The 26,323-nt window shown below is 37.6% G+C and overlaps 1 protein-coding gene across 1 annotated transcript; it reads left to right on the top strand.

The window, feature by feature from the left end:
- The first annotated feature begins 468 nt into the window (after positions 1-468).
- On the top strand, positions 469-22,831 carry GGH (gamma-glutamyl hydrolase). Its single transcript, XM_075213571.1, has 9 exons — positions 469-771; positions 11,544-11,658; positions 13,422-13,472; positions 15,339-15,423; positions 17,224-17,362; positions 18,161-18,267; positions 19,990-20,080; positions 20,842-20,979; positions 22,359-22,831. The coding sequence occupies exons 1-9, from the start codon at positions 483-485 to the stop codon at positions 22,475-22,477; spliced, it is 1,134 nt and encodes a 377-aa protein (XP_075069672.1). The 5' UTR covers positions 469-482; the 3' UTR covers positions 22,478-22,831.
- The last annotated feature ends 3,492 nt before the right edge of the window (positions 22,832-26,323 follow it).

Raw genomic sequence — 26,323 nt, 5'->3', positions numbered from 1 at the left:
TAACCATCCAAACTAACGTCCTTGTAATTCGTACAGTAAAAGTAACCGACTGTACTCATGGGGAACATTTTCTTGCAATTTCAAGTATGCCGAACACTGCAGCGGAATACGGATCCTCTGTCATTGAAATGCAGAAACAAAGCCGGACAGCTGTCATTCTTACAGTGCAGGTAATAACTGAACTCATAGGGAAAATGTTCTTTAAAAAAAAAAACAGATCGAAAACCGGTTCCCCTGTGACTGCATCCACCATGCATTACAGGATGAGAAACGCTGGCACAATAATTGTGAGAGAAGGACGGTGAGTTATGGGAGTTTATGAGGTGGAGTGGGAGTGAACATGGTAGAAAGAGGGTGGCTATAGCTATTAGAGGGTGGGTATGTGAGGGTGGGCATATATAAAAGGGTGGGGGTATTTCTGCGGAAGTACATATGTCAGCTTCCATTTCTCTCCATTACTCCTAGCAGGGAAAGGATCGCTGATGCAATGCGGGCCTTTTGGCTGTGACTTCCGAAGGAGGAGGCGGAGGAGGGGATGCTGCAGCCTTGTTGCTGTTTGTCAGCCAGACATATCGCCCTTCTGCTCCTACCTCCTCCCCTGGAGGCAGTGCAGGTCAGTCCTGGTCGTCAGAAAGGAGAGGCTCTTCAGGTACTCTGCCATCATGGGGTCAGCTGCCCTGCTGGTTCTGCTGGGCGCTGTGCTGGTCTGCAGGACGTGGGGGTCTTATCTTCACAGCACGACATCTCCTATCAATGATAGACCCGTCATTGGTAAGCTGTGCCAGGTTATATGGGTGTATTTGGCATCTGTCTGTGTGGTTCATTTCACCTGTTTTTATTTCCTTGTTAATAATTGGAACCTACAACACTGACATGCAGAGGCTTGGGGACATGCTGCGACTTATAGTTCTACAGCAGCCAGCCAAACAGTCTTTGACATAGTCACCGGCTAAACGTACACTATAAAGGCATTTGTTCATAAGTGTCCTTAACCAGAGTAAGCAGAAGTGTGTACACAAGGTGGGGGCACATTTTCTTTTTATTTCTGTGACAAGTTGTTTTGGCAGATTTGTTTTCTGAAGTATTGTAAACACACCTCTTATCATATTGGTAAATGATTATACATGAGAAAGAAACATATGGATAGATTTGGGGGGTTGAGAGTAGTAAGCGTACACACTGGTAATGTCCTATTTCAGATGTTGTTGTTCTTAATCTCCACGGCCTTCTTGGAAGTCCCACATTACTGTTCATACTATTACAAAATCGTTTCATAAGGCCAATATGTAAAGCTTGGGTAAATGGAAGAGAGGCCCATAGGTTGTGTTGTGTCTAGGTTGGGATCATAGTTTCAATGCAAGGACAAATAACCAACCACAGAGGAGACATCTAAATCCCATTTACCTGGTATATAATTTCATATAGTCTGTTGCCTATACATAGTGCAGGCCGACATTTTGTGTGCTGAACCAACACTTATGAGAAGCCAGCACGTTAATTAATTAGGAACCAGTAATTTCACATAATGACTAATATTCATGAGGCCTGAATATAAACGCTAGTTATAATGAACTGACAGCATTCTCATGAATAATGGTTCAGGGCACAAAATGTCTGTCTTCTCTGTGTGTCACAGGTGCACTAAGTCTCAATATTTTTTAGTAAGTCTCTTTTTTTTTTTTTATAAAGGAATAATAATACTGTATTGTCTCGTCTTAAGATTTACAATGTTATAAACTTCATTGAAGGACATTAAAGAACCAGAAAAGCAGGGAAACAGAAATAATTTTCAGTGGTTAAGGGCAACAAACAAAACCTTAATTTGCTCCCACATTTAGATGGCATTCACATCACTGTCAAAGCGCTAAAGAATAAGCGTTTATGTGCTAAATAAAGTTTTGTCTGTTGTATTTAATTACTGTTATTTTATGTGCCCATGAGTCCCTAGAGTCACAATTTTTAAATATATAACTGAGATTTTTTTTTAGAGAAAATTGCAGCCCCCCCTTTTTATTTTACATAACGAGGATATAAAGTGGTTCTATCACCTACAAACAGCCCACATTTTGTGGGCTTAATTAATATCCATGAGAATGTATCCTATCCATTCAAAAGGAACCGGTACCCCAATTATATAAATCAACTTCAGGAAAATTAGTGAGACAGTTCCTCAGTGAGGTCACTCCTAGCAAATTATTCTGCTGCTTAGTGGCCCTGCTCACAAACCGGATGCCTCCACTTTGGAAGTGACAATTCCACTTTAAAGGATGAATGTATAAAACTATTCTTGGTATAGGACTTTACCTAGTTTCTATGATGATCCTAGTAATTTGTCTGCAGATTTCGCCTTTCAGTACACTTACCATTGTTTGTGACTTCTTTCACCACAAGTCATTTTCCAAGCATTCTCCTCTCATTAAGGTAATGGAGTTTAAGGTAAGGTTTGGAGTTATGGCGTTGTGACAAGAGCTCTGTGTGACATCATTGGGGGCAGAGTATGAAATATTGGTGGTCGGAGCCAGGTCTGGAAAAGATCAAAAACTATGACATGGAGAAGGCAAAAGACTGGTGGATATAACTCCGTAAGGGTGGTGGCCACTCCATGGATCGCAGTATCCCTCATTACCTCGGTACCCACAGTGTGGGATGCTGGGAAGAGCCCAGCACAACCAGTAGTCTCTGAGGGGACACTATTTTTTGCAGGGGTCCCCACTTCCTATAGAAGCTCTAGCTCGATGTTGACCAGCCTGGGTCTGGATCTCGCTATGACACCCCATGCTGTGGGTTTTCCTAAAAACATTGGGAAACAGCCCTGGCTGTCTAGTGCTGTGGCTGGTCAAGAAATTTGGCCATTCAAAATAAAAGTAAAAATAATTGTATGTACTCAAAGAGTTTCTCGAATGTGACCAATGCATAGCAACCATGGGTATACAACACACAAGTTTTCCTAACTATGACATCTAAAATGTTTGTCGGTCTTGGCTTCTCTTCAGCTGTGACCCATTTTTCCCTATGCTCTTAGGAATAATGTTTTTATTTTTTATATGTTCTCTAGATTATGGTGGTTGGCAGAGAGGTTTTTGTCTATATGATTAGTCTCTTATGTAGATTTTCCTCCTGAACTAATTATATGCTTCAGCCAATCAGAGTGGTGGTAGTGGGTATGTAAAGATTTTTACTTCCACTTCTGTTGTATCGGATTGGTTGATTTTTGATGCGGCCTATTCAAGGTCTTAGTTTCTCGACATTATTTTTGTTTTAGCCGTATCATTTGCATCAGCTCCAGGGCAGGTGTAAGTTCCCGACTGATAGTGATGACTGTCACGGCATATTCTTTGTATTAGAAAGTACATGTATGTGTGCCACTAGATAGCAAAGAAATGTGTGTGCAAGGAAGATTGACTATATAAATGCATTGTATGTACAGTACACCTTAAGAGCATCCTGATTCATGTATTTACTGTTGAAAAAATTAAGAAAAAGATTTTATTTACAAATATTTTTTTAGTATAGTATTAATAGCTTTTAATACTTATACCCAGATTCAAATGGAAACATATCTCAAGATCTGCTTGAATACCCTCAGAAATATGCTCAAGTTCCGTGCTTGTGTTTAAGTGGAAGTTGAGTGCAGGGTGCCTCCAAAGATGAATCCAGCCCAGAATGTCTGCAAGCCCTGGGGGTTCCCTACTCCTCATGCCTCTTACCTTGGCAGGCGGGAGTTTGGGGAGACATCCTCGGTTTCTCAGACTGGGAGTGTGAAGCTTGACTATGACATCATAGCCAAGCGCCACACTTCCAACGCAACACTGACTGGAGGAACTGCAGCTAGCCACTCCACACATAAGAAGCTGCATTCTGCTACCTCTTCATGTAGTGGTTGAAGATCCATATGGGGGCACCATGGGGGCATTAAAATAACTGGATGAATTACATTATGTCACTTATTTAGTGTTTTAGGCACCTCCTAACCATTGGCATCCTAGAGTCACCTTATGATACTGCTGGCTCCGGTCAAAATTTATACACTCTGCAACATGCAGCAGCAACATTCTTCATACAAAATTGTTTTAACAACCTACACTTTGATTTCTAATCTGATTTTTTTTTCCTTCGTAAATTCAAAAGAATTAAACTAACACAATTAAAGTTCTGTTCCATTAATAGCTGTCCGATGATAATTGCTTAGAAGAACAAAATAATTTGCAGTAATATTGTCCCTATACTTATAGGTGACATGTCTGTAAAATTTCACTGCTTATACGTGTTCCATGTTGTGTGAAACAACTCTGGTGTGTGCAATTGTCCCATGATGCTTGGTGCCTTTGGGAATCTTAACTCCAATGACTGCAGGTGAAAACATTTTAAACAGGTTTTCCATCTGTATTAGAATGGGTTCCTCTTTCAGGACTGTGTTAGAGTATTTGTTTTTCCACTGCTACCTTGTTGATTACAGTCTAAAATGTATTACCAGAGATTTGCTACTTGAGCATAAATAAATAGCAGACAGATAATCACATCATCCTGCTTCTGCGCAGTGTCCACATACTTTTCTGCCCATGTTTCCGCTGTTTACATTTTCAACATGCTTTGCTGCTGAGCACAAAGGAATGATTTAATATTGAAAGAAACACTGCACTGAGTTTAGGTTAAACCCCTCTATAAGGATATAGCTGTGTATAATAATACACCAAAAATATAGGAGGGTAGGTGCTCCCACACAAATATGAACATTTAGTAATAGCAACAAATATCAGTAATGTAATAAAATAATTAACGGAGTTAATAAAGAATTATTATTTTATTACATTACTGATATTTGTTATTTGAGTGCCCCAGATACACAATTTCTGCTCTCTCTTTTTCTCTTTATTGCTATCACAAAGGAATGATGACAGCAAGTCTGTTGAATTAAGTGTTGAAAAGGGAAATCGTGAGAGGCTCAGAGGCAGATACCTATGAAACTGCCCACAGATTGTTCCATTCAGTAAAGTTGCCCACAGCACTGCCATGGGATGGCAAGGAAAAAAACTAGTTAAATATTGAAAATGACTAGGTAGACTCACTAAGGTATAGGGAAGAGGTACAGAAACTCCTCACTCCCTAACTACCCCAATGCATACTGCAGTGTGCATTGGGGTACAGAATGTACAGATATACAGCATGAATGTACAGGTATACAGAGCAGATGAACCGGTTTCAGTGCAGGCTGGAGCTGGTTGGTGTGATTTATATAACTCTTGATTACCATATAGACCAGTGTTGGCTAACCTGTGACACACCAGGTGTTGTGAAACTACAAGTCCCAGCATACCCTTCCAGCAATAAGTTGCTATATATTGGCAAAGCATGCTGGGACTTGTAGTTTCATAACACCTGGAATGTCACAGGTTAGCCAACTTTGATATAGACAAATGTAAATAAGACACAAATAGGAGAGTGAGATTTTTTTAATTGATCATGACAACCCAATTAAGTAGCTTAGAAGCATGTACACTCCATTGCAATCCAATAAGGATAGATCATTTAAATCTAATTGGATAGAACCTGAGTGTGGTGAATTTGGTCACAGATCTGATTGTATCTGGTTTAGTTGTAACGTGTGGCTAGCATTCCTTAAACAGGTTGGAGTTTCTGTTCTGTGTGAACCCATGTATCTCACTGACTCTCACATGTACACTGAGTGGCAAATCATGGTGAGTTCCCTAAATTCATCCAAAAATGTGATTTGACAAAATACTGAAAGTGAGTAAAACTTCTTCATTCACTAAGGCTGGGTACATCCTTTCGAAAATTTCTCCTGTTGCGATATCATTAATGGTTTTACCAAAGACTGTAAAAAAAAAAAAGTCCAGATCAGCATGTGTACACACTAAACGCGTTTTACAAGATTTACCTTGAGATCAGTGCTCTTCATCTGTCATAACCATCGGCTGAAAAGATCATGACTCTGCACACTTCATAGAGATCTATGGATACTGCCGGTCTTGAGTGCACACACACTACAGGACTGAAACTAAATCGTTCCATTGTTGAATGAGATTTTTATTTCAGTTTAAAAAAAATCAAACGAAACATTACGATGTGCTTTAGAACAATAATCCATTGTTTGAGAGTATACACTAATGCAATATTGGGTCGAACTGTCTTTTATCGTGTGGTTAGCCCCAATAGTCGGATGAAAACCCTGTAGTGTGTACGCAGCCTAACACTTAGTGAATAGGGTCTAAACAGGCAATATAGATTAGTTTTATCAGTTGTACAAATATAAATAATACAAATAAGCTCAACTTTGCAAAATTTCCTGTCTTTGTTTAACAAACAAAATCATTAAATGTTAGAAAAGTGATCTATTTCTTTGTGAAACAGTTTGATTGTCAAGCTGGTTTTAAGCATTGGTATTTTTTTGACCTTTGGATTCAAGGTTCAAATGGATTCAAATTGGTAGTGAATATCTAATCGTATTCTAAGTGTAAAAATGTGCAGCTTTAATATAAAACTCTAGTGCAACTGTAATCCGTATGCTTATTATTGCAGCTTTTTATCCCTCGTCTGCTTTACATGTCATTATTGCCATCTCAAAGATTGGGCAGGGAAGGCAATGCACATTTGGGTGTCCTCAGCGTAGAGGTGGTATTGAAGGCCAAATGACCAAATTAGTAGCCCAAGACAAGATATGTATAATATTATCTCACAACATTTAGAAAAAAAAGGAGCCTCGTTAGAACTCAGTAGAGAGTGAGATTGGAAGGGAGAATGTGCCAGAGGTGGGTACACTACAGGAGCAGTTAGAGAGGTAGGAAGGGCCCCAGGAGAGAACTGTCTAGATGGACAATGGAGTGAAGGATGTGTAGGAGAAGAGGGTGTTAAACAGTGTCCAAAGCAGCAGAGAGTTACAGGAGAATGAGTATTGCAAAAAAAGTAATATTTATTTATAAACACAAATACAGTAGTCAAATGAAACACAAAATAAAATCAAGCTAAACATACAAACTCCTGTGTTAAAAAAACAAACAAATTTGTAATACAAAAAACATGCATGTTTTTGGTTTTTTTTCCCATTAGTTACAGGTGTTGCAAGGCAGGTCATGCTGGAACCCATAATTGCTCTCTTCTTTATTAAAGTATTAGAGAAAAAGGCCATTTTGTATCAGAATATTACTTGGCTGTGTGTACTTTGTACACACCTGTACTTTCAAGCTGTAAAAACTACAATTTCTGATGCCTTAACTGTAATGCAGGTCCCCCAATGACCTAAAAGGAATAACATTGTTAACTATAGATACTTACATGCTGCAAAAGGCAACTCCTTCATGTCTTTTTCTTAATCCATGAAATTATCCTTGCCTCACCTCCTTTGTGCTCTAGGTTACAGCTAGGTCATAAGGTCTGTTGGAATAAATTACAAACATTTAGCTATCTATTAAAATAGTGTCTATTTCTCACTTATCCTCAAAATGAAAGGTATTTCCATTAGAAAACATTGACAAATCAGTGCCTTAAAATCAATACACACACAACACTTAGTTTATGTACTTTACATCGGCAGAAAAGAAAGTTCACATAGTGAGTCAGATACATTTGATTAACAGACTATGCTTAATTACAGAATATTTTTCAGGTGAGGCAGGCATGTTCCAGCTAAGGCCTGGTAGTGCATCAATAAAAGCCTTTAGTTTGGTCTAATTTAAACGAAACTCTAGCAACCAAGCTTCATCATTATTTTTCTAAGTGCTATGGCTATAAAAGTCACATCTAATAATCTCAGCAGGGGCAGAGGTAAGCCCTTACAGGCTGTCTTCAAATTTGCAGACTTCTAAGGTGAACATTTTTCAAAGTCCAAACGGTCTGGTGCATGCATTTGTATATGTTTCGAAAAAAGAAACAGGCCTTTACTTTCCTCACCAAATAATTTTATTTTTAGGATGTTAGAGAATTTTAAAAGTGTGATCTAAACCATATGTGAAAAAGATTGTACCTTGCAAATCAGTGTTGAACCTGAAGTGGTCTTCCTCCACAGTTTCAGGAGGGCTGGGGATCTGTTGGATAAACATGCAACATGAGAGTGCAAAAACACATAATTCTTATCTTAATAGATATTAGATTGAAAAGCTTCACAACACCCCCTCCCCCCCACAAAAAAAAGGTTAGAATTTATAAGACAAAACACACATATTAAAATGCACATTACATATGAAAATAGAGATGCACTGTTATTGTGTAACATAAAACATCTTACAAACACAAAACTTTAAAGTGTCTATAAAGGAGTAAACTAAAATATAACTCTCAATACAAATAAATGACCATATATAGAAAGCCACACCAGAAAAACACAGTATAGTGTCCTAACCAACTTCAAGCAGTATTTTATGGTGGATTGTAATCAGACAAGTATATACAGGTGTATGGGTCACTGTGGTATCAGATGATGAGATCTGATGCTGTGTCTATGCAACGCTGTTCACGAAAATCTGTTTCCTTTTATGCTGATTAAAAAATGTTTGATTTTATTTATGATTGCGAATTATTCTGATATTCATTAGCATAGACTCGTATTTTAATTTTTAAAAACCAAAACATGATCCTTTGTGTTACTAAGAAGGTCTGTGCAATTGTTCATTTAATTATGATCATTAACACTTTAGGATGTCACTAGGTTCTGTGTTGTATGTTTGGTACAATCTGAAGTATGCCTTACTGGTTAGACAAATGAGCTGGCAATAGTAAGGTCATGAGTTCGAATCCAGAATCATGCCTCTATCTGTGTGGACTTTGTATATCCCCATGTTTCTGCGGATTTACGCCAATGTGTCACTTATAGAAGAGTATGCTAGTATGTTTTGGCGCTTACTATCTCTAGTGTCGTGCATATTTATGGTTGTGAATTATTAGCCGTTACATCCGCATCCACGGTTATTTTCAATTTCAAACTTACAGATGACACATTTTTCCTGTGGGCGAACAAGAGAATGTATGTGTGTAATTCTTTATTGTTTATCCTTAAACCTTAATGTTGCCAGTAATGCATGTGTTGTGTTCTGAATTTCCATATCCAAATATTTAAACTGTGCATGTACCAAGGATTTAGGCATCTAATATTTCATTGTAGAATTGATAATAATAATTTAATTGATTGTTACATTAATTAAAATTATTAAAGTAAAACAGATTGTTATGAGAGACGTGGATGCTCAGCTTTTCCTTCTAGTCTATTTCATCCACTTTCACGATGGCTTAGTGGTTAGACAATCCATCTTTCAACAGTGGAGACCTGAGTTTGAATCCTCACCAATGCACTTATCTCTCTGGAGTTTATATATCCTCCCCATGTTTGTGTGGATTTCCTATGTGTCTCTTATGTAAGAGTACGCTTGGTTTAAATTCACACAATTTATCTGAACAATTTTAACACATTAAGCTGTTAGCGTATTGTTAGCCGTTTTTACAAATATCAGCAACTAACTGTTAGACACATCAACCAATTTATTACAATTGTGGTTGAAATTAAAAAGGTTGCTTCTAAAAGAAAAAGTACACAATGTTTGATACAAATTTAAAAAAGATATATTTTTTTATGTGAAGTGCATTAAGATGTATGTTGTACATATTTAGTTGTGAGTGTTTTAAAAGAACGAAGCAATTTGAACAGTTTAGTGTTGTTAATCTAGCTGCTTTGGATTTAAACATGACCCTGAGCTTCCTTAAGTTTAAGTAAGAAATTAAGATAAAATGCACAGCATTTCTTAACTATCCGACGGATACGGAGGTAACACCTACTCTTAACTTCGTACTGATCTCCGCCCAATCCCCTCCCATTCCCATCCCTTTTTTCTTAAGTGTAGAAAATCTTCTTAACTTAAGAAATTCTCAGCTTACTCAACGGATTTTCCTTATCTCCCTTTTCTGGGCATGCGCAGATAAGATTTTCGTAAGATCCGCAAAAAATGTCAGATCCCTTCGCTAATGTATTAGGCCCATAGAGGATAAAGAGAGTAAGAAAGGGCAATGGGGAGTGGGGGTCCCACTGGTAATGATGCAGTTATGCCTGAGTAAATAAAGGCTGACGGCTAATTGGATGAATGTGGGAGGATTAAGGACTGTTGTGCCACTGAAAATAGTCCTTGAGCCACAGGGTAGGATTTTTGTAAAGTTAACTAATTTAGATATATGCTGGAACAAAATCATTCTAAATATTTGTCACTTCACATGACAAATTGATCCTCCAAAATGCCCTGTATGTGCTTGATAAGTCAACATTCCTTAACAGCTGTCTCCACCAAGTACATTGTTAATTAATACACTGGATCTAACCATAAATCAGATGCTGTAATTGTGTTAAATCACCAGGAACATGTTTGTTTTTCCGTGAATTACAATCTCTGGCATAACTCGCTCCAGTTAATCTGTTGGATTTGTTGCAGTGATCATTATTCATTTGTGTAAATACCTCACCCATGCATGACATACAGATGTCGTTTAGTATTGCCTTTTACAGATATGCTAGTAGTTGGTAGCAGTATCAATTTATGTTTTGATAGTTTTTGTTCATGAAATCCAAATTTATTTCTTAGTTATTGGAAGTAATATTCATTAATGTGAGACTATACCCTAATTCTTAACGGTTTATTTTCACATTATCCTTTAAAGGTTTAGTTAAATGTTATTTTGCTCTGAATAGAGTTTTACTCACCATTGGATTGGTTACTTGGCTTCAGTGATATTGGTTGTAGAATACTTACATGAGTATACTAAATAAATTGTCTCTGTGACAGGACTGACCACCTAAAGGACCATTAAAATTAAAATATAAATAACCTTCTATAAAAAGCTACTAATAACATTATACTTACCAACATAGGAGTTTTTCGTCCTCTGGGAGGGGGGTGTGGTGGGAGGGACGGAAGGGGGAGGATTGTCATTTCGGACACACCCCCCCGCTATGAAAGTGACATTTTGCCGCGGGGGGCTTTATTAAGGCTCCCATCCTGCCCACTTTGCTAGGAAGTGGGCAGGATGTGGGAGAATTGCCTAGGAATCCAGGAGACTTTCCCGGAATTCGGGAGTCTCCAGCACATTCTGGGAGAGTGGGCAAGTAGGAATAACATTCAGATGTACCCATTCCTTTACAGACTTTGAGATTTCAAAATGCTTTTACTTTTCCAATACATAGGAGTGCAAGCTTCTGTTCTGTCAGCCAATGCAGTTTCTTTTAGTGGGATTACTGTCAGGAATCATGCTTTACTATATGTAGACAAATAGCTCCATCCATGAGCATGACTTTATTTCAAATGTAAATAGTTTTAATGTGTACTTATATAAAGAGCTATGGAATTTGCTGGCGTTATATAAGTAAATGATGATGATGATAAAGAGCTGCCATATTTAGGCTAAATAGTAAGCAGTAAACATGAAAGCATAAATGACAATGGCCGAGAGTTTATATTATATATTTTTTTTCTTTTTAGAAAAGCATACCGATTCATTATCAGCGTTTATTTCTAATGTCATTTTCTCATATTGCCTTTCTATTTTCAATGTAGGAATATTGGCACAGGAGACGCACTTTGACAACCTGAAGTCCATTGGACGTTCTTACATTGCTGCTTCTTATGTTAAGACTCTTGAATCTGCTGGAGGGAGAGTAATTCCTATAAGGTAACTTGACATTACTAGAAACTGCCTGTGCTTTATTATACCAAATTTGTCAGTTAACTTTATATTCAATGGGGATATTCCCCTGACTAGCAGAATATTTTTACTCCCTTCCGCCTTAGTTACAGAGATGCAGCTTGCTCACTATTGTATCCAAATGTTTTGTGTTTTACAGCTACACTAATCTAAATGAAGAATTCAAATGCATTTTACAGCTGCACTATGACCTACGACACTAAGGTGCCTCCTCCTCATAGCTGGAAAATCAACTTTAATGCAGTAGAGGGAGGGGGTGTGAACGCGATGAATCATGAGCCGCAATCTCTTGATTGATCCTCACGCTCTCACTCCCCATCCTCCCTTCCTGGGACAAACTGCTACACATACCAGCCCTCTGCCACTAGAGGAAGCAGTACTTTAACAAAATATTTTTAAAACATTCAAATGTACAGTAGTGATATATTTAACAAATATAGGCCTAATATCCACTTTCGTAATTTACTTAGGACATAACTGAAGCTTAACAGAGCAGTAATTTGTAGTCCATGAGGATTAGAAGAGAGTAATGGCCTTTAGGTTTACCAGTGATTAAATCATTGACAACTTTATTCAATGCAGTCTCTGTGGAGTGTTGAGAACGAAAGCCTGACTAAAGAGGGTCTAATAGGTTGTTTGTGGAAAGGAAGCGTGTGAGGCAACTCTCTAGAAGCTTGGAGGGGCATGGGAGTGGAGAGATGGGACGGTAATTTGAGAGAGAGTTTTGGTCAGAATTTTGTTTTTTCAAAATGGGAGTAATCACTGCATGCTTGTAGAATGATGGGAAGATACCAGTAGAGAGAAAGAGATTACACATTTCAGTCAGAGGAGGAATGAGCACAGGAAACGGGGATCTACCGATTTGTGAGGGTACAGGATCAAGAGGTAGAGTAGGAAGATAAGAAGAGTGTAGAAACGTCCTCTTCGTTTGTGGGGTCAAATGAAGAGAGGGTGTCAAAGGGTGCTGGGAAGGAATTGAGCTGATTGCTTGTCCAGGAAGATGACACCATTTCTAGTCTATTCTTGTATATTAATACTTATATGGTAAATAGAATAAAGATAAATATATATAGGGCAGCACGGTGGCGTAGTGGTTAGCAGTTCTGCCTCACAGCACTGGGGTCATGAGTTCAATTCCCAACCATGGCCTTATCTGTGTGGAGTTTGTATGTTCTCCCTGTGTTTGCGTGGGTTTCCTCCGGGTGCTCCGGTTTCCTCCCACACTCCAAAAACACTAGTAGGTTAATTGGCTGCTATCAAAATTGACCCTAGTCTCTACCTGTCTGTCTCCCTCTCTATCTGTCTGTATGAGTCTGTCTGTGAGTTTGTGTCTATATTAGCGAATTTAGACTGTAAGCTCCAATGGGGCAGGGACACATGTGAATGAGTTCTCTGTACAGCGCTGCGGAATCAGTGGCGCTATATAAATAAATGGTGATGATGATGATGATGATATATGATTCCACAACATCTAGCACCTCTGGCTAGCCTCTCCAAGCAAGGAGCCACAAGTCTAAGATACGATCCGCTCTACATACGTACACAAGTCTAAATCCGGCCCATCCAGAAGGGATCTATATTTAACAAACTGTTCAGTCCCTGTATTTTATTAGGCAAACTTTGTTATTTCAAACAGGGTTGGTCACACATTTGTTGTCTCTTTTCAGCATTGTGAGTGTACCTGCAGTCCTTTTACTTGGTATCAATAAGTTTATTCTTCACCTTTTCAGGATCAATCTTTCTGAGCAAGAGTATGTGAGGATCTTCAGTACAATTAATGGGTATGTATGCAACACACTTACATTTTCTGTGTGCAACATTATCACAAATAAAATTCAAAATCATTATTCCTATGCTATATATCATGTTATACTTAACACTGGCTCACAGAGTCTTTTATATATAACATTTTGGAATTTTTTAGGTTGATGTATTTTAGAGCAGAAAGAAAATAACCTTTGATAATGGCGGCCTGAGTATGTTAAATTAATAATGAAAATATAAATATAAAAAACAAAGGTCAAGCAGCTATAGAAGGAGGCTGCAAACCTCCCCAATTACGAATAACACACAGAAAAGTCTTACAGCGCTAAAATCCCAACTTGAAGATAAAATAAATATTATATATGTTTTTTCAATCTACTTTATGGATCATCAGTTTAAAAGTATATGATAAAAAAGCAGTAGAAAAAACGCGTAAAGGCAGCCTTACTTCAAATCCCACTAATCATAAGTAAAATCAATGTAATAACAAATTGTGTCTTATTAAACAAACAAAACAGCAACCTACATTACAATAATATATCACCACTAAACATATCACAATATACAAGTAATCACTTTAAATAAATGTGTACCGCTGTCAGTGCACTGATAATAAAAATAAAAAGTCCAGGACACATTTGTCTGTAAAAGGACTTAATGGGTATTACTTTACTTAATTAGAATACAAATACACTGACTATGAATGTTATATGGATTCCTATTTTGTTATGAAAAAGGACAAAAAAAAGCTTCGTAATATTCAGCTGTCTTGCAAAGTTTGTATAGATCTAAATGCAAGGTTGTTGTTTTATTTAATAAAAGACACAATTTGAATTTACATTGATTTTACTTATGATTAGTGAATTTGAAGTAAGGTTTCTTTAACACTGTATTTTACTGATTTTTTTATCATATACTTTTAATCTGATGATCCTTAAGTAGATTGAAAAATAAATATTATATATTTTTATTCAATCTTCAACTTGGGTTTTTAGTACTAAGTATTTTCTAATTTTAGAGCAGAGATGCACATTTATTTTATAGATTTTAAGCTGGGAAAATCAAGTGCCAGGGTGCTACCGTTCCGGGGCCCCAAGCAAGAAGTTCCTAATAAAATGTGTTGCATATCTGACAATCAAGGGACCCCAAAAATCTGTTTCTGGAACACCACTTAGGGCTAGATTTACTAAGCTGCGGGTTTGAAAAAGTGGGGATGTTGCCTATAGCAACCAATCAGATTCTAGCTTTCATTTATTTAGTACCTTCTACAAAATGATAACTAGAATCTGATTGGTTGCTATAGGCAACATCCCTACTTTTTCTAACCCGCAGCTTAGTAAATCTAGCCCTTAGGGTCCTGACCCAAAGTTTTCACTTCTCTGTTTTAAGGCATGCATAATAATCCACAGTAGAATTCACTTTTTATTTACAATGCTTATTTAAATGCTATATCACTTATATAAAAACACCCATATAATTTGTCAAAACTTTAATGGGGATCATTTATCTCTACTACATCCAGAGGACATCTACACAGAAAGCAAAAGAGCGTGGACAGGATGAAAAATATATGTCTGTTTTATCGAAATCTTGCTCTTTATTTCTAAAATTGGTCAAAATCACAAATGGTGAAACGTTATTAAAAGCATTAAAAACTTAAGCTGCCCACACAATTTCACATTGGGCAATAGAAATATATAAACTTAAACATAAAACACCCCCAATTAACAATGACCCAAATGGTTTTAATATGCGTGGCTTAAGCGTCTAGGTGTTTATTTATAAAAAAAATTTAAATCTATACATGTTTTGATCTTGTACATTACCACAAACTTAAAGAAGAAAAACCTAATAAAATATTTTTTTAACATGTTACCTTCCAGGATTCTTCTTCCAGGGGGTGGCGTCGATCTTATATTTTCTGAATATGCAAGAGTGTCCAAGATATTCTATGACCTGGCCATCGCGGTAATTTTATTACTAAATTGTATCATTTACAGCATCATTTTATAAAGGGTGGAGCAGTTTCTTTTCTGATGTTAGTATATTCGAATATATACTTTATATTTACATATTGTGACACAAGCACCTTTAGGTGATGCATAGACGAACAACTTCTTGCTGTAGAAGCAGTACTTTTATTGTTCCATCACAATAAACAACATATACTTTCCTCAGGGTGACACCAGACAACCTAACACTGACTAGACATAATCCTCCTGACTGGCCACTGTTTGGCATCGGTCGTGCTGCATACTAGCACAATACAAGTTTTTATACTTGAGACTCCTCCCACAGCCTTTGCTTGAATGACATTTGACACTCCCAACTGGTCCTTAGAGAAGGAGGCCTCTTCAGGTGCTGTTTGGTCTGTCTGACAGCAGACACACCCAGTCAGCTGTAAAAGAAAACATCCACCTCCACCATGCACATTAAATCACACTTTATACTTTTACCTTGTCATACCTATGTCCTCCACCTTTTTATCTTTGAACTAGGTACACTGCTGTATAAGTGTGCAATGTCTGCAGCCTTGATCTGCAGACTGTCAGCGGAATAGCTAATTCCTCTCTTAGAGGCCTGTGGGAAACCACTCCCTTTGTTACATTATGTTTCTGGTCAAAGCAATAGCCTTTTTTTCAGATCAACTTTTTCATCATAACATAAAATAGCATAAATGTATTTCTCTGTATGCTGTGTTTATTGCTTTTATGTAGCGTCTATAGCTGATTTTTTGTTTTGTTTTGTTTGTCTTTTGTTGGGAGTGAAGTTTTCAAATTGGCAGAGTATGTTTATGTCCACCTTTTGTAAATGAAATAATATCACATTGAAGATACACTTATCATTAAATCATTATGCAGACACGTAAGATGGTGAATATAGAAAATTAGATACATACATGTATTTATATATTGTTTGTTCAAGTATCTACTTAATGTCCTGACGATGGGTCCACTGAAGCTAAAGTACAGTTACAAAACACTTATTGAACTGAAAAACTGCCAACATTATCATTATCATCAGCTATTTATATAGCGCCACTAATTCCGCAGCGCTGCACAGACAGCATACCTACAAATCTTCCCTGAAATGTATTCACTAAATGTAAAGGACACCTGATATATCTCAGATTCAAAACTGCTCACTGATCACATTGCTTATAAATCTGCACCTGCTGTCTTAATCGTCTTCTTTATCATTGATTGGTCCCTTGGTAACCGATGGCTTAAGCCAATTTCAAACATTGATGTGTGTATCTGTCTGGTCCAGATGTTTCTTTCTGTGTTATCCAATAGATTCCCAAGAACAATAGGTTGTAAAACATTTCCTTCCTCTACAATATTATTTGTTCCATGTTATTTTGCTCCCAAAACAGTTTTTAGCACATACATTATATCATTAAGTATTATCAGCACACTAAATCTTACTTGTCTATAGTATTTATTAAACCTCCAGGCTTAATATCTTAACCAAAAGCTTCCCAGCAGGAACCATCACTATCCTGGAATACTAGCCCCTGCTGATGCCTCAGATTTCACTCTCCCCTAGGTCACTATGCTTGGAAAAGTTATAATCTGAGTCAACCTGCAGTGTTGGTGTCAGAAACTGATTGCACTAGCCCACACCCCCTCAATGTATTTATTAATTAGGGGATTGAGATGGGGTGTTACGTGTTTTACATTAAATTGGCAGCATGATATACATACACTTTTTTATATGTTTTCTGTTTTGTGTGCTTTAGAAATGTACATTTTTGTTTTCTCTCAGGCTAATGACAAAGGTGACTACTTTCCTATATGGGGAACATGTTTAGGATTTGAACAACTGACCGTTCTCACAAGTAGAGAACTTCTACTAACATTGACCGAAACAGAAGACATTTCATTGCCATTAAACTTTACTAAAGGTATTTACTTTATTGGCAAGATGTAAGATGTTTGTGAGCTAGGCCACCTCAATACTCTGTAGTTATGTTCCTGTTTCTTTAAGAGTTACACTTCATGTTAACTTCGTTTTTTGGGTTTGTGAAGTGACTATGTCAATTGGGGGACAAATGATCAATTCAACAAAGAGCCTGCAATGAAACAATATATTGGAGTGGCACTAAACCTTTTGTGTACTAGTGGGACACATTCCAAGATGAACAAAATTAAATGTAATTATAATTAATGTACAATTTATTATGCTACTAATTTATTCATATAGTAGCAAAGCAATTCTCTCATTTAGCTGGGCATGGCCATTCCAAAAAAACAAGTGTTCCTAAATCTATGCGCCTATTTATAAAACGCCACAATAACTATCCCTAAGTAGTGTGCAACGATTGCTTACATCTTCATGCAACATAGTCTGCAGTTAAATAAAATGCAATTTCCTTACAGCTGGCTTACAGTAATGTGAATAACAAATGTAAGTCAAAATGCATGTATAGTCCATTAGTGCTGAAGCTATGTAATAGGACGTATTTAATAAAATGCAAGTACTGAGATCCTTGGCAACCAATTGGATATTAACTTTCATTGCTTGGACTATGCTGAGTAACTGATAAGTAATTGAGTGCTATGTATTGATACGCACCACTGCTATTTGCACCATGTTGTTAAAGATGCCTCATTATGCATAGTGTGTATTAATATATACAATTTATTTTACATAATACTAAAGCATGTACAATAATTTATTATCTACTAAATTTGTTTTCTAGATGCTTCAAGCAGCAAATTATTCCGAAATATTCCGCATCCATTGTATAAAGCTCTCTCCAGGATGCCTATAACTGCTAACTTCCACCACTGGAGTCTCTCTATGCAGGTACATGCAATTGACTCAGGTCAGAGTAATTTAGACTTACAGTAACAAATAGAGATGTCAAGCTAGAGATTCTATTATTGGGCTCATTAAGTTTACATGTTGCACATTTTGACCTTTCAGTTTCAGTAGAATCCTAATATTAAATGTGTATTTTCCACCACAGATACACAGCTCACATGTGCATATATGGTGGAGGGGGCATGTGATTACTTGGGAACAAAAGGGCTCTCTTTAAAGGGCATTAACAAGGGTTATTAATTGGCAGGAATAAGTTGTCCACTAGTTGTATACACTGAAAAAGAATATTCTAATAACCCTTCTATAACTACCACATTTTAGATCTTTTTTGTGGGTAGTTATGGAAGGATTAGTAGTTAATCTGTTAGATATTGTTTTATTAATATAGATGAATAGTTGTATTGTTAGCATGTTCAATCATTGGTGTTTTACAGCTATTTCAGGCGTTTAGGCGTTTAGCATATGTTGGTTTAGTTATAGTGTGTTTAGTAGGTTGGCCATTACAATTTACAGTAGGTATACAGGTGTTGTATAACTATATGCATTGTGTGGCTAGTCTGACGAGAGAAGTGGGAACGGCTCAGAATATGAGTTTGTTTCTCCAGTTGCATATTTCATTTTTTGTTTCTTAAACTTGTAGCAAAATCAAGAGAAAAAAATTCAGCAGTTATAAAGGTTGAAAATATCCACAGATGAATACATTGGAGTGCCAACTATATTAGATGGTTTTAATAGGGGTACTTCTGGGTTTTTGCAGTCATGTCATTGTGGGGCTTATTTCTTCATGCATTGTTTTTTTGACTTGAAACTTTTCAATCCTTATCTCCTTGATAAGGATTGAACGTTTCCGGCAATGTATCAAGAAATTTCTCAGTGCCGATAACCTGCTGTCCCTGAGAAGTTACTCACCTCTTCATCGCAGTCTCTTCTCATCCTCTTCTCCTCTGATGAACGGTGTGTTGAACTTCTTCTGTTTTGTTAGTGCGCATGCGCCGACCGAAAACCTTGGGTATGCGCACTAACTTCCTGGGTGGCAAGAAGGCGAGTCATGTGACAGAGGGATCACATGATCCCTCCACACATGCGCTGTCCAGCTCTGCTCTTCAGAGCAGAGCTGACAGCTGCGAAAGACTTAATTTGTGTTAATGTACGCCAGCTTCAGATGGTATACTGTTTTCGGGGATTTAACACGGGGGAAAAGTTTGATAAATAGGCCCCTCAGTGAGAAATGTAAAACACACCCTGAAATGTTGTCATATCTTCAATTAAACAGACATATTTGGGACCCCTGTAATCAAGATGAACAGCTATACACATTTTTGGATACAGCAGTTGGCTAGTTCATTTTATCGATGAACACAAGGAAAATGTACTTTTTTATTATATTTGCAGCCTTTTTCTAAGTACAATAAATAAAACGCCTATATAATTATGTATGTTATCTATTCCAACAAAACAATATCCAGTTTCCATTTCATTTGGGTAAACTTAGAAATAAAAGGTCAATTGACATTGTAACTAAACCTGAACATTGGCCTGGACATGAAGGTGAGGGCTGGGAGGATAACCCCCCCCCCCCCCCAGTCAGGGAGAGATTGAGCTTTGCTGCGTCGTTTGTCAGTACATGTTTGAAATAGGACTGTTTTACTATTTTATAGTCTATTTGATCTTTTTAACATGTATTACCTCTGTTTTACTTAACAGAATTTTACATTAAATGAGAAACTGAGTGAATTCTACAGGGTTTTGTCTACAAACTTTGACGGTGCCCTGGAATTTATATCCACTTTTGAAGGTACTGACTTTACCCTTTAATGTCATGAAAAGATTTTCACTGATTACCTCATCCTAACAATAAACAATAAAAGAGTTTGAGAATTTGATACAATATCTATACCACAACTATTGTCAACATCTCAAATAATACAAAATCTGAGCCACTATCGTTGTTAATACCTTGGACTCCTTTATATTTGTATTTATATCGCTCATCAGAAAACTATCTGAGAAAATATCAGGATATATTCAGGAAGTTTTGTAATCCCTATTAAGTATATAAAAATGTGAAAATTATAATAAGTGAAAATTTTCCAAAGTATTAAGAAACATGTTGTAATGTAACATAATTACAATAAAGGAATACATTACATTGCTCTGTCTAATAAGACTATGGACAGCATACTAACCAGACATTCTCTTCTTCCTGTTTTAAAATAATTCACTAATTTTCAACACTATCATTAATTTGTTATTTTAATATTTTTGCGAGATGAAAAATCTGACTCTCTGATGTTCTTTTAAGGTTAATAATAATAATAAAGATTTAAGTATTTGAAATCCCTTATTGTATTACCAGTTATGGATTAAAGAGTGCCTCCAATAACAGAGCTCCTTTCTCTTCCCCCTTAATTAATGAAAGTATATCTCCTGAAATAGTTTATTATTATTATTATTATTATTATTATTATTATTATTATTATTATATCTCACTATCGTTTTTCCTTTTGCCTCTCATTTTCCTCACTCATCATGTACTGACAAAATTATATATTACAGCACGTAATTACCCATTTTACGGAGTTCAGTGGCATCCTGAAAAAAATCCATTTGAATGGAGAAAAACCTCTGATATATCACATACTGCTGAAGCCGTGCATGTGGCTTTCTATATGGCCGAGTTCTTAGTTAAAGAAGGTAAGAATCTGAATACTGAATAACCTTGTTCTATCCATGCATGTGCTAACGAAGGCTGCCATTTATTTGTCTTCTTGCCCAGTTCATTAGGTACACCTATGTTTCCTATGTAGTGGACTCCTCAGTCAGTGACCACTTAATAGGTCCAGAGAATCATCATCATCTATTTATATAGCGCTACTAATTCTGCAGCGCTGTACAGAGAACTCGCTCACATCAGTCCCTGCCCCATTGGGCTTACAGTCTAAATTCCCTAACACACAGACAGAGAGAGAGAGAGAGAGAGACTAGGGTCAATTTGATAGCAGCCAATTAACCTACCAGTATGTTTTTGGAGTGTGGGAGGAACTGGAGCACCCGGAGGAAACCCACCCAAACACGGAGAGAACATATAAACTCCACATGGATAAGGCCATGGTCAGGAATCAAACTCATGACCCCAGTGCTGTGAGAGAGAAGTGCTAACCACTAAGCCACCGAGAATGCTATTTTACAGCAGATAGGTAGCTGAGGGCTCCATTTAGTCACTAAATCTGAGAACAGCATTAGTATAAAAAGATGCATAACAAAGAGCACAAGTCATTGCACCTTCTCAAGGCTGGGGTAGAGCAGCATCTGACAATCATTGTCAAACAGGCCCCTCCCTTCATGGCAGCAGCATATGCATCTGTGATTGGACTTTTCAGCAAGATAATGCTTCATGCCACAAAGTTACTAAAGCACTACAGGAACATGACAGCTAAGCTTAATGCGGTGGCATTCCCAATAACAGAATCCAGTTCAGCATGTGTGTGACAAACAAGTGTTTAGAGATTTAAGTAGTGACTGACCACAATCGTGGCGGCCAGCATGGTATAATCTTGTACATGTCACCATAGTCTGTTATGATCATTTCTCAATCCTGTTAAACTCCATTATTTTGCTACTTTACTTTAAAATTACACAGGCAGCTTTTTTATTTTTTTGTATTTTTACTTTGTATAGTACAGAAACTATACTTCATCTTTCACTTATTTAGAACCCAGAATAAGGTCTCCCTTCCGTTTCCACTGTGTTCTCAAAAGTGTCAGATAATAATGTAAGTTGCACAATTTCGGAGTACTGCTGTGTACACATGGGCAAATTTAGTGGTGTTCACAGCATGAAGGACACACCATAAATTACACTTTAATTAGGGATTATTGATGTCTAAGATCAACCTGTACTCCTAAACTTTTAGTGTTAATGCCACTATTTGACCCAAGCTTAGTTTGTTTACTGTAGCAAGAATTTTGTTTGGCCGATCTATCACAAGCTATATTTTAGTAAGTAAAGTGCTTTATTTGTATATGCTATCAATATATTTTTGATATACTAATTACCACTTTTTATGTTTACAGCCAGGAAAAGTCAACATCAGTTCTCTGAAGAAGCAGAAGCAAGAAATCCATTAATATATAATTATTGCCCAATTTACACTGGAAATATATCTGTCTTTGAGCAAATGTATTTCTTTTGAAGTTGTTAAAATGTACTTTTAATGTGGTGCAACCTATGAGAACAAATTTTTGCCAAGCACTTTGTTTTATTTGCAACAGCATAAAGAAATGGTCACGGTTCATTGTTCTTACTAATTGGTTCAGTTTTATTTCACCATTCCAACTTTTATTTTTACAGAATACAATGTTGATTTAAATAGTCAAGCTATATGTGTTACTGGAATTGTAATGTAATGGTAACACTGAATGTAAACATGTATTTAACATGCGTTGTGGGAGAGTGTTATGCCTCCTACTGAATTTATTTCTTGTTTTGCTCTTTACACTCCTAGACGACATTGTTACATATAATTAAATGTTGACTTGACACTTAAGTTTGCTTCTTGTACATTTTTAAAATACTGGACTTTCAGGTGTTCCAGGATAATTCAACTCAGAAAATAATGGATAATGGGAGAACACCAAGACACCTTTTTGTGTGTGTCATACAGTATTGAGTTTCTCAGAAAAATATATTTGATAAGCAAAAATGTGTTAAGAGAAATTAAGGATAACCAATGGAGGGTTTTTTTTTGTGCTTTGTGACACCTCAATGTTACAATTTTTACAGTGTAAAAACGACATGGCAGGTGAATCATAACCTCAGAACCACAACCTATACTCTATAATACGACATCGAAAATCAAATGGACCCGGTTTACTTTTTGCATTTCTCAGCTCCCTGAGTGCAGGATGGTCCTGCTCATAGGGATTTTAGCATACAGATTAATTAACTCTATGGCAGGAGTGCTAGATGCGTTCACCTTGTGATAAACCACTAGCTGCATAGGAAGTAAAACATGATGTTTTTACCCAGTGTGTACAAAGCCTAAAACATGCAGCTAGTATTCATATACCTAGTGTATGGAATCACGGGTCATGCTGGTACTGTCCCAAGTATTGGTATGTTTTTGGTTTTTTTTTATGTGAAATGCCACACACATACTTTATGCCGCACTGGTGGCCATAACAAAAACTCATAGAACAAGTAGAAGAGGTCTTCACCTTTAGCAGCCGCCTTTCCCGTATGCCCCCAGGTCTTATGCTCAGAGTAGTATGAGTTTATGCTAATACGGCAGCGCACAGGTACAGGAGGAAGCACATGGAGTAGCGGCAGCCCAGAGATCAGCGGACTGGACAGAGCACCAGAGAGTATGTCAGGTACAGGCAGGAAGGTCAAGGGCACAGGTTCAGGATCCAGGGACAGGCGATAGGTCAGGGTCACTAGCAGAGGTTCAGAATCCAGGAACAGGCAAAGGTCATACACGGGTAATCAATCACAGGTTTCAACACTAAAGGCAGGAACAGGAGCAGGCAGCAGTACTGGAACGCAGTACGCTATAACCGGCAGTGAGGCTCAGACCTCACTGCCTTAAATAGTACTAAGAGCCAATCAGGACAGAGGAGGACAGGGCTGACAATCAGCCTCAGGAGGCAGCTAATAAATTACTAGCTAGAACTAGCATAGGTAATAACATAACCAGGAAGCATGTATAAAAATATAAATGAACCAGTTTAAATCATATGAGAGCTCCCCCTGGAGTTGGAGGATGTCCCTACACCCTCCTACATCTATGCCACAAGGATAATCCCAAAGAATAAAAACAGCATAGAAACTAGAGCACGCGCCCGGCTGCTAGATCACGCCAGGATGCGGCGTCCCGCCCGACTCGTGACACTTATCTTTAAATACATGTTCAAAAGCCATAATAAATACATGTTCAAAAGCCATAGCCAGTAAAATTATCATACCACTTATTATGGACAATTTCATGGAAACTGGAGGTAAAGAGTTTAAAGGCCAGCAAACAAATGTTTTAAACAACAACTGCATAATGGAACATTATAAAGTGAATAAGCCCTTAAACTGGTATGACTATATACCACTGTTTAGCCATAGCTCTTTCAGTGCTGTATGAGCTTACCCTTAGTAATATTAAGCCCTCTCATGGGGCTTATAGTCTTGAGTGTTCCCCTATTGTGGATCCTTCAATCTGAGCATCCATTCCATTCACTTGAAACTGAATGGAACAGAAAAGCTGCATAGACAGAGATCGTGTTGTCTCTATGGGAAGCACATGTTGTACTCGCTGCAACCATGAATTCAAATGGGTGTGACCACATTACATTACGGGAAGACCTTTACACTGCACGCACCTTCAGCAATATATAAAAGAACACCAGGACATTTTGATGTAATAAAGCTACTTTAAAATGTTCTCCAACCGGCTAGCCCATACTTACATGATCATGTTTAATTGACTGTAGGGACTGGCCAGATGATTTTGGTGCAAATTGGTTAGCTTATCATGCACTGTAATATATGGAGCTAGCGGTCCATGATATGCAGATATGGAATTTGTGACCAAAGTAAGTTTGCTAGTCCTGCTAGTATCAGATTATTGCCTTTGTGTACAATAAATACTGCTTTTGTTGGGCACTATTTGCCTTGAAAATCTGTGTGCATGTAAGACTCAACCCATTTGTAAAACACCTGTAACACCTATAATTGAATGCTTGTTTAGTTGAGTGTGAGGTATGGCCAGTTGGATGAATGCTTAGATGCAAGTTGGCATACACTATATGGACAAAAGTATTCAAACACTTGACCATTACACCAACAGGGACTAATGACATTGTATTCATATTCATATACATATACTTTAATATGGAGTTGGTCCTCCTTTCGCAGCGATAACAGCTTCCACTTTTCTTAAAAGGCTTTCCACAATATGTTGGAGTGTGTCTGTGGGAATTTGTGCCCATTCATTCTGTAGAGCATTTATGAGGTCAGGCAGTGATGTTGGACAAGAAGGCCTGGCTCGCAATCTCTGTTTCAGTTCATCCCAAAGGTGATCAATGGGGTTGAGGTCAGGGCTCTGTGTGGGCCAGTCAAGTTTTTCCACACCAAATTCATCATGTATTTGTAGTCCTTGCTTTCTGCACTTGGGTACAGTCATGTTGGAATAGAAAAGGGCCTTCCTCAAACTGTTGCCACAAAGTTGGAAGCATAGCATTGTCCAAAATGACTTGGTATGCTGAAGCATTTAGATTGCCCTTCTCTGGAAATAAGGGACTTAGCCCAAACCCTGAAAGATGGCCCCATACCATTATCTTTCCTCCACCAAACTTCAGATTTGGCATAATGCAGTCAGGCAGGTAACGTTCTCCTGGCATCCGCCAAACTCAGACTCGCCCATCTGACTGTCAAACAGAGAAGCGTAATTCTTCACTCCACAGAACACGTTTCCACTGCTCCACAGTCCAGTACCGGTGTGCTTTACACCACTCCATTGGACACTTAGCATTAGCCTTGGTGACGTGAAGCTTGCATGCAGCTGCTCGGCCATGTAAACCCATTCCAGTAAGCTCCTGATGCAGTTTTTGTGCTAACATTAATGCCAGTGAAAGTTTGGAACTCTTTAGCTATGAAATCAGCAGAGTGTCGGCGACTTTTACGCACCATGCGCCTTAGCATTCGTTGACCCCGCTCTCTGAATTTACGTGGTCTTCTGCTTTGTAGCTGAGTTGCTGATGTTCCTAAACACTTTCACTTTCTAATAATATCACTTACAGTTGATCGTGGAATATCCAGCAGGGATGAAATTTCACGAACAGTCTTATTGCAAAGGTGGCCTATCACAGTACCACGCTTGAAGTCACGAAGTTCGTCAAAAAGACCCATTTTGTATCACAAATGTTTGCAAATGGAGACTACATGGCTAGGTGCTTGATTTTATACACCTCTGGTAACGGGTCTGATTGAAACACCTCAATTCAATAGTTAACAGGTGTGGCCAAATACTTTTGTCCATATAGTGTATTAC

This window comes from Mixophyes fleayi, chromosome 5 (genome assembly GCF_038048845.1).
Source record: "Mixophyes fleayi isolate aMixFle1 chromosome 5, aMixFle1.hap1, whole genome shotgun sequence".
Taxonomy (NCBI): Eukaryota; Metazoa; Chordata; class Amphibia; order Anura; family Limnodynastidae; genus Mixophyes; species Mixophyes fleayi.
The sequence above is the reverse complement of the archived record's forward strand: the minus strand, read 5'-3'. Positions and strand labels throughout refer to the sequence as shown.

Bases quoted from the DNA above. Each gene is read 5' to 3' on its own strand.
- GGH (XM_075213571.1), top strand. From the start codon at position 483: ATGCAATGCGGGCCTTTTGGCTGTGACTTCCGAAGGAGGAGGCGGAGG. The intron at 18,268-19,989 runs GTACATGCAATT...TTTACTTAACAG, and splicing joins ACTGGAGTCTCTCTATGCAG to AATTTTACATTAAATGAGAA. The intron at 20,980-22,358 runs GTAAGAATCTGA...TTATGTTTACAG, and splicing joins CGAGTTCTTAGTTAAAGAAG to CCAGGAAAAGTCAACATCAG.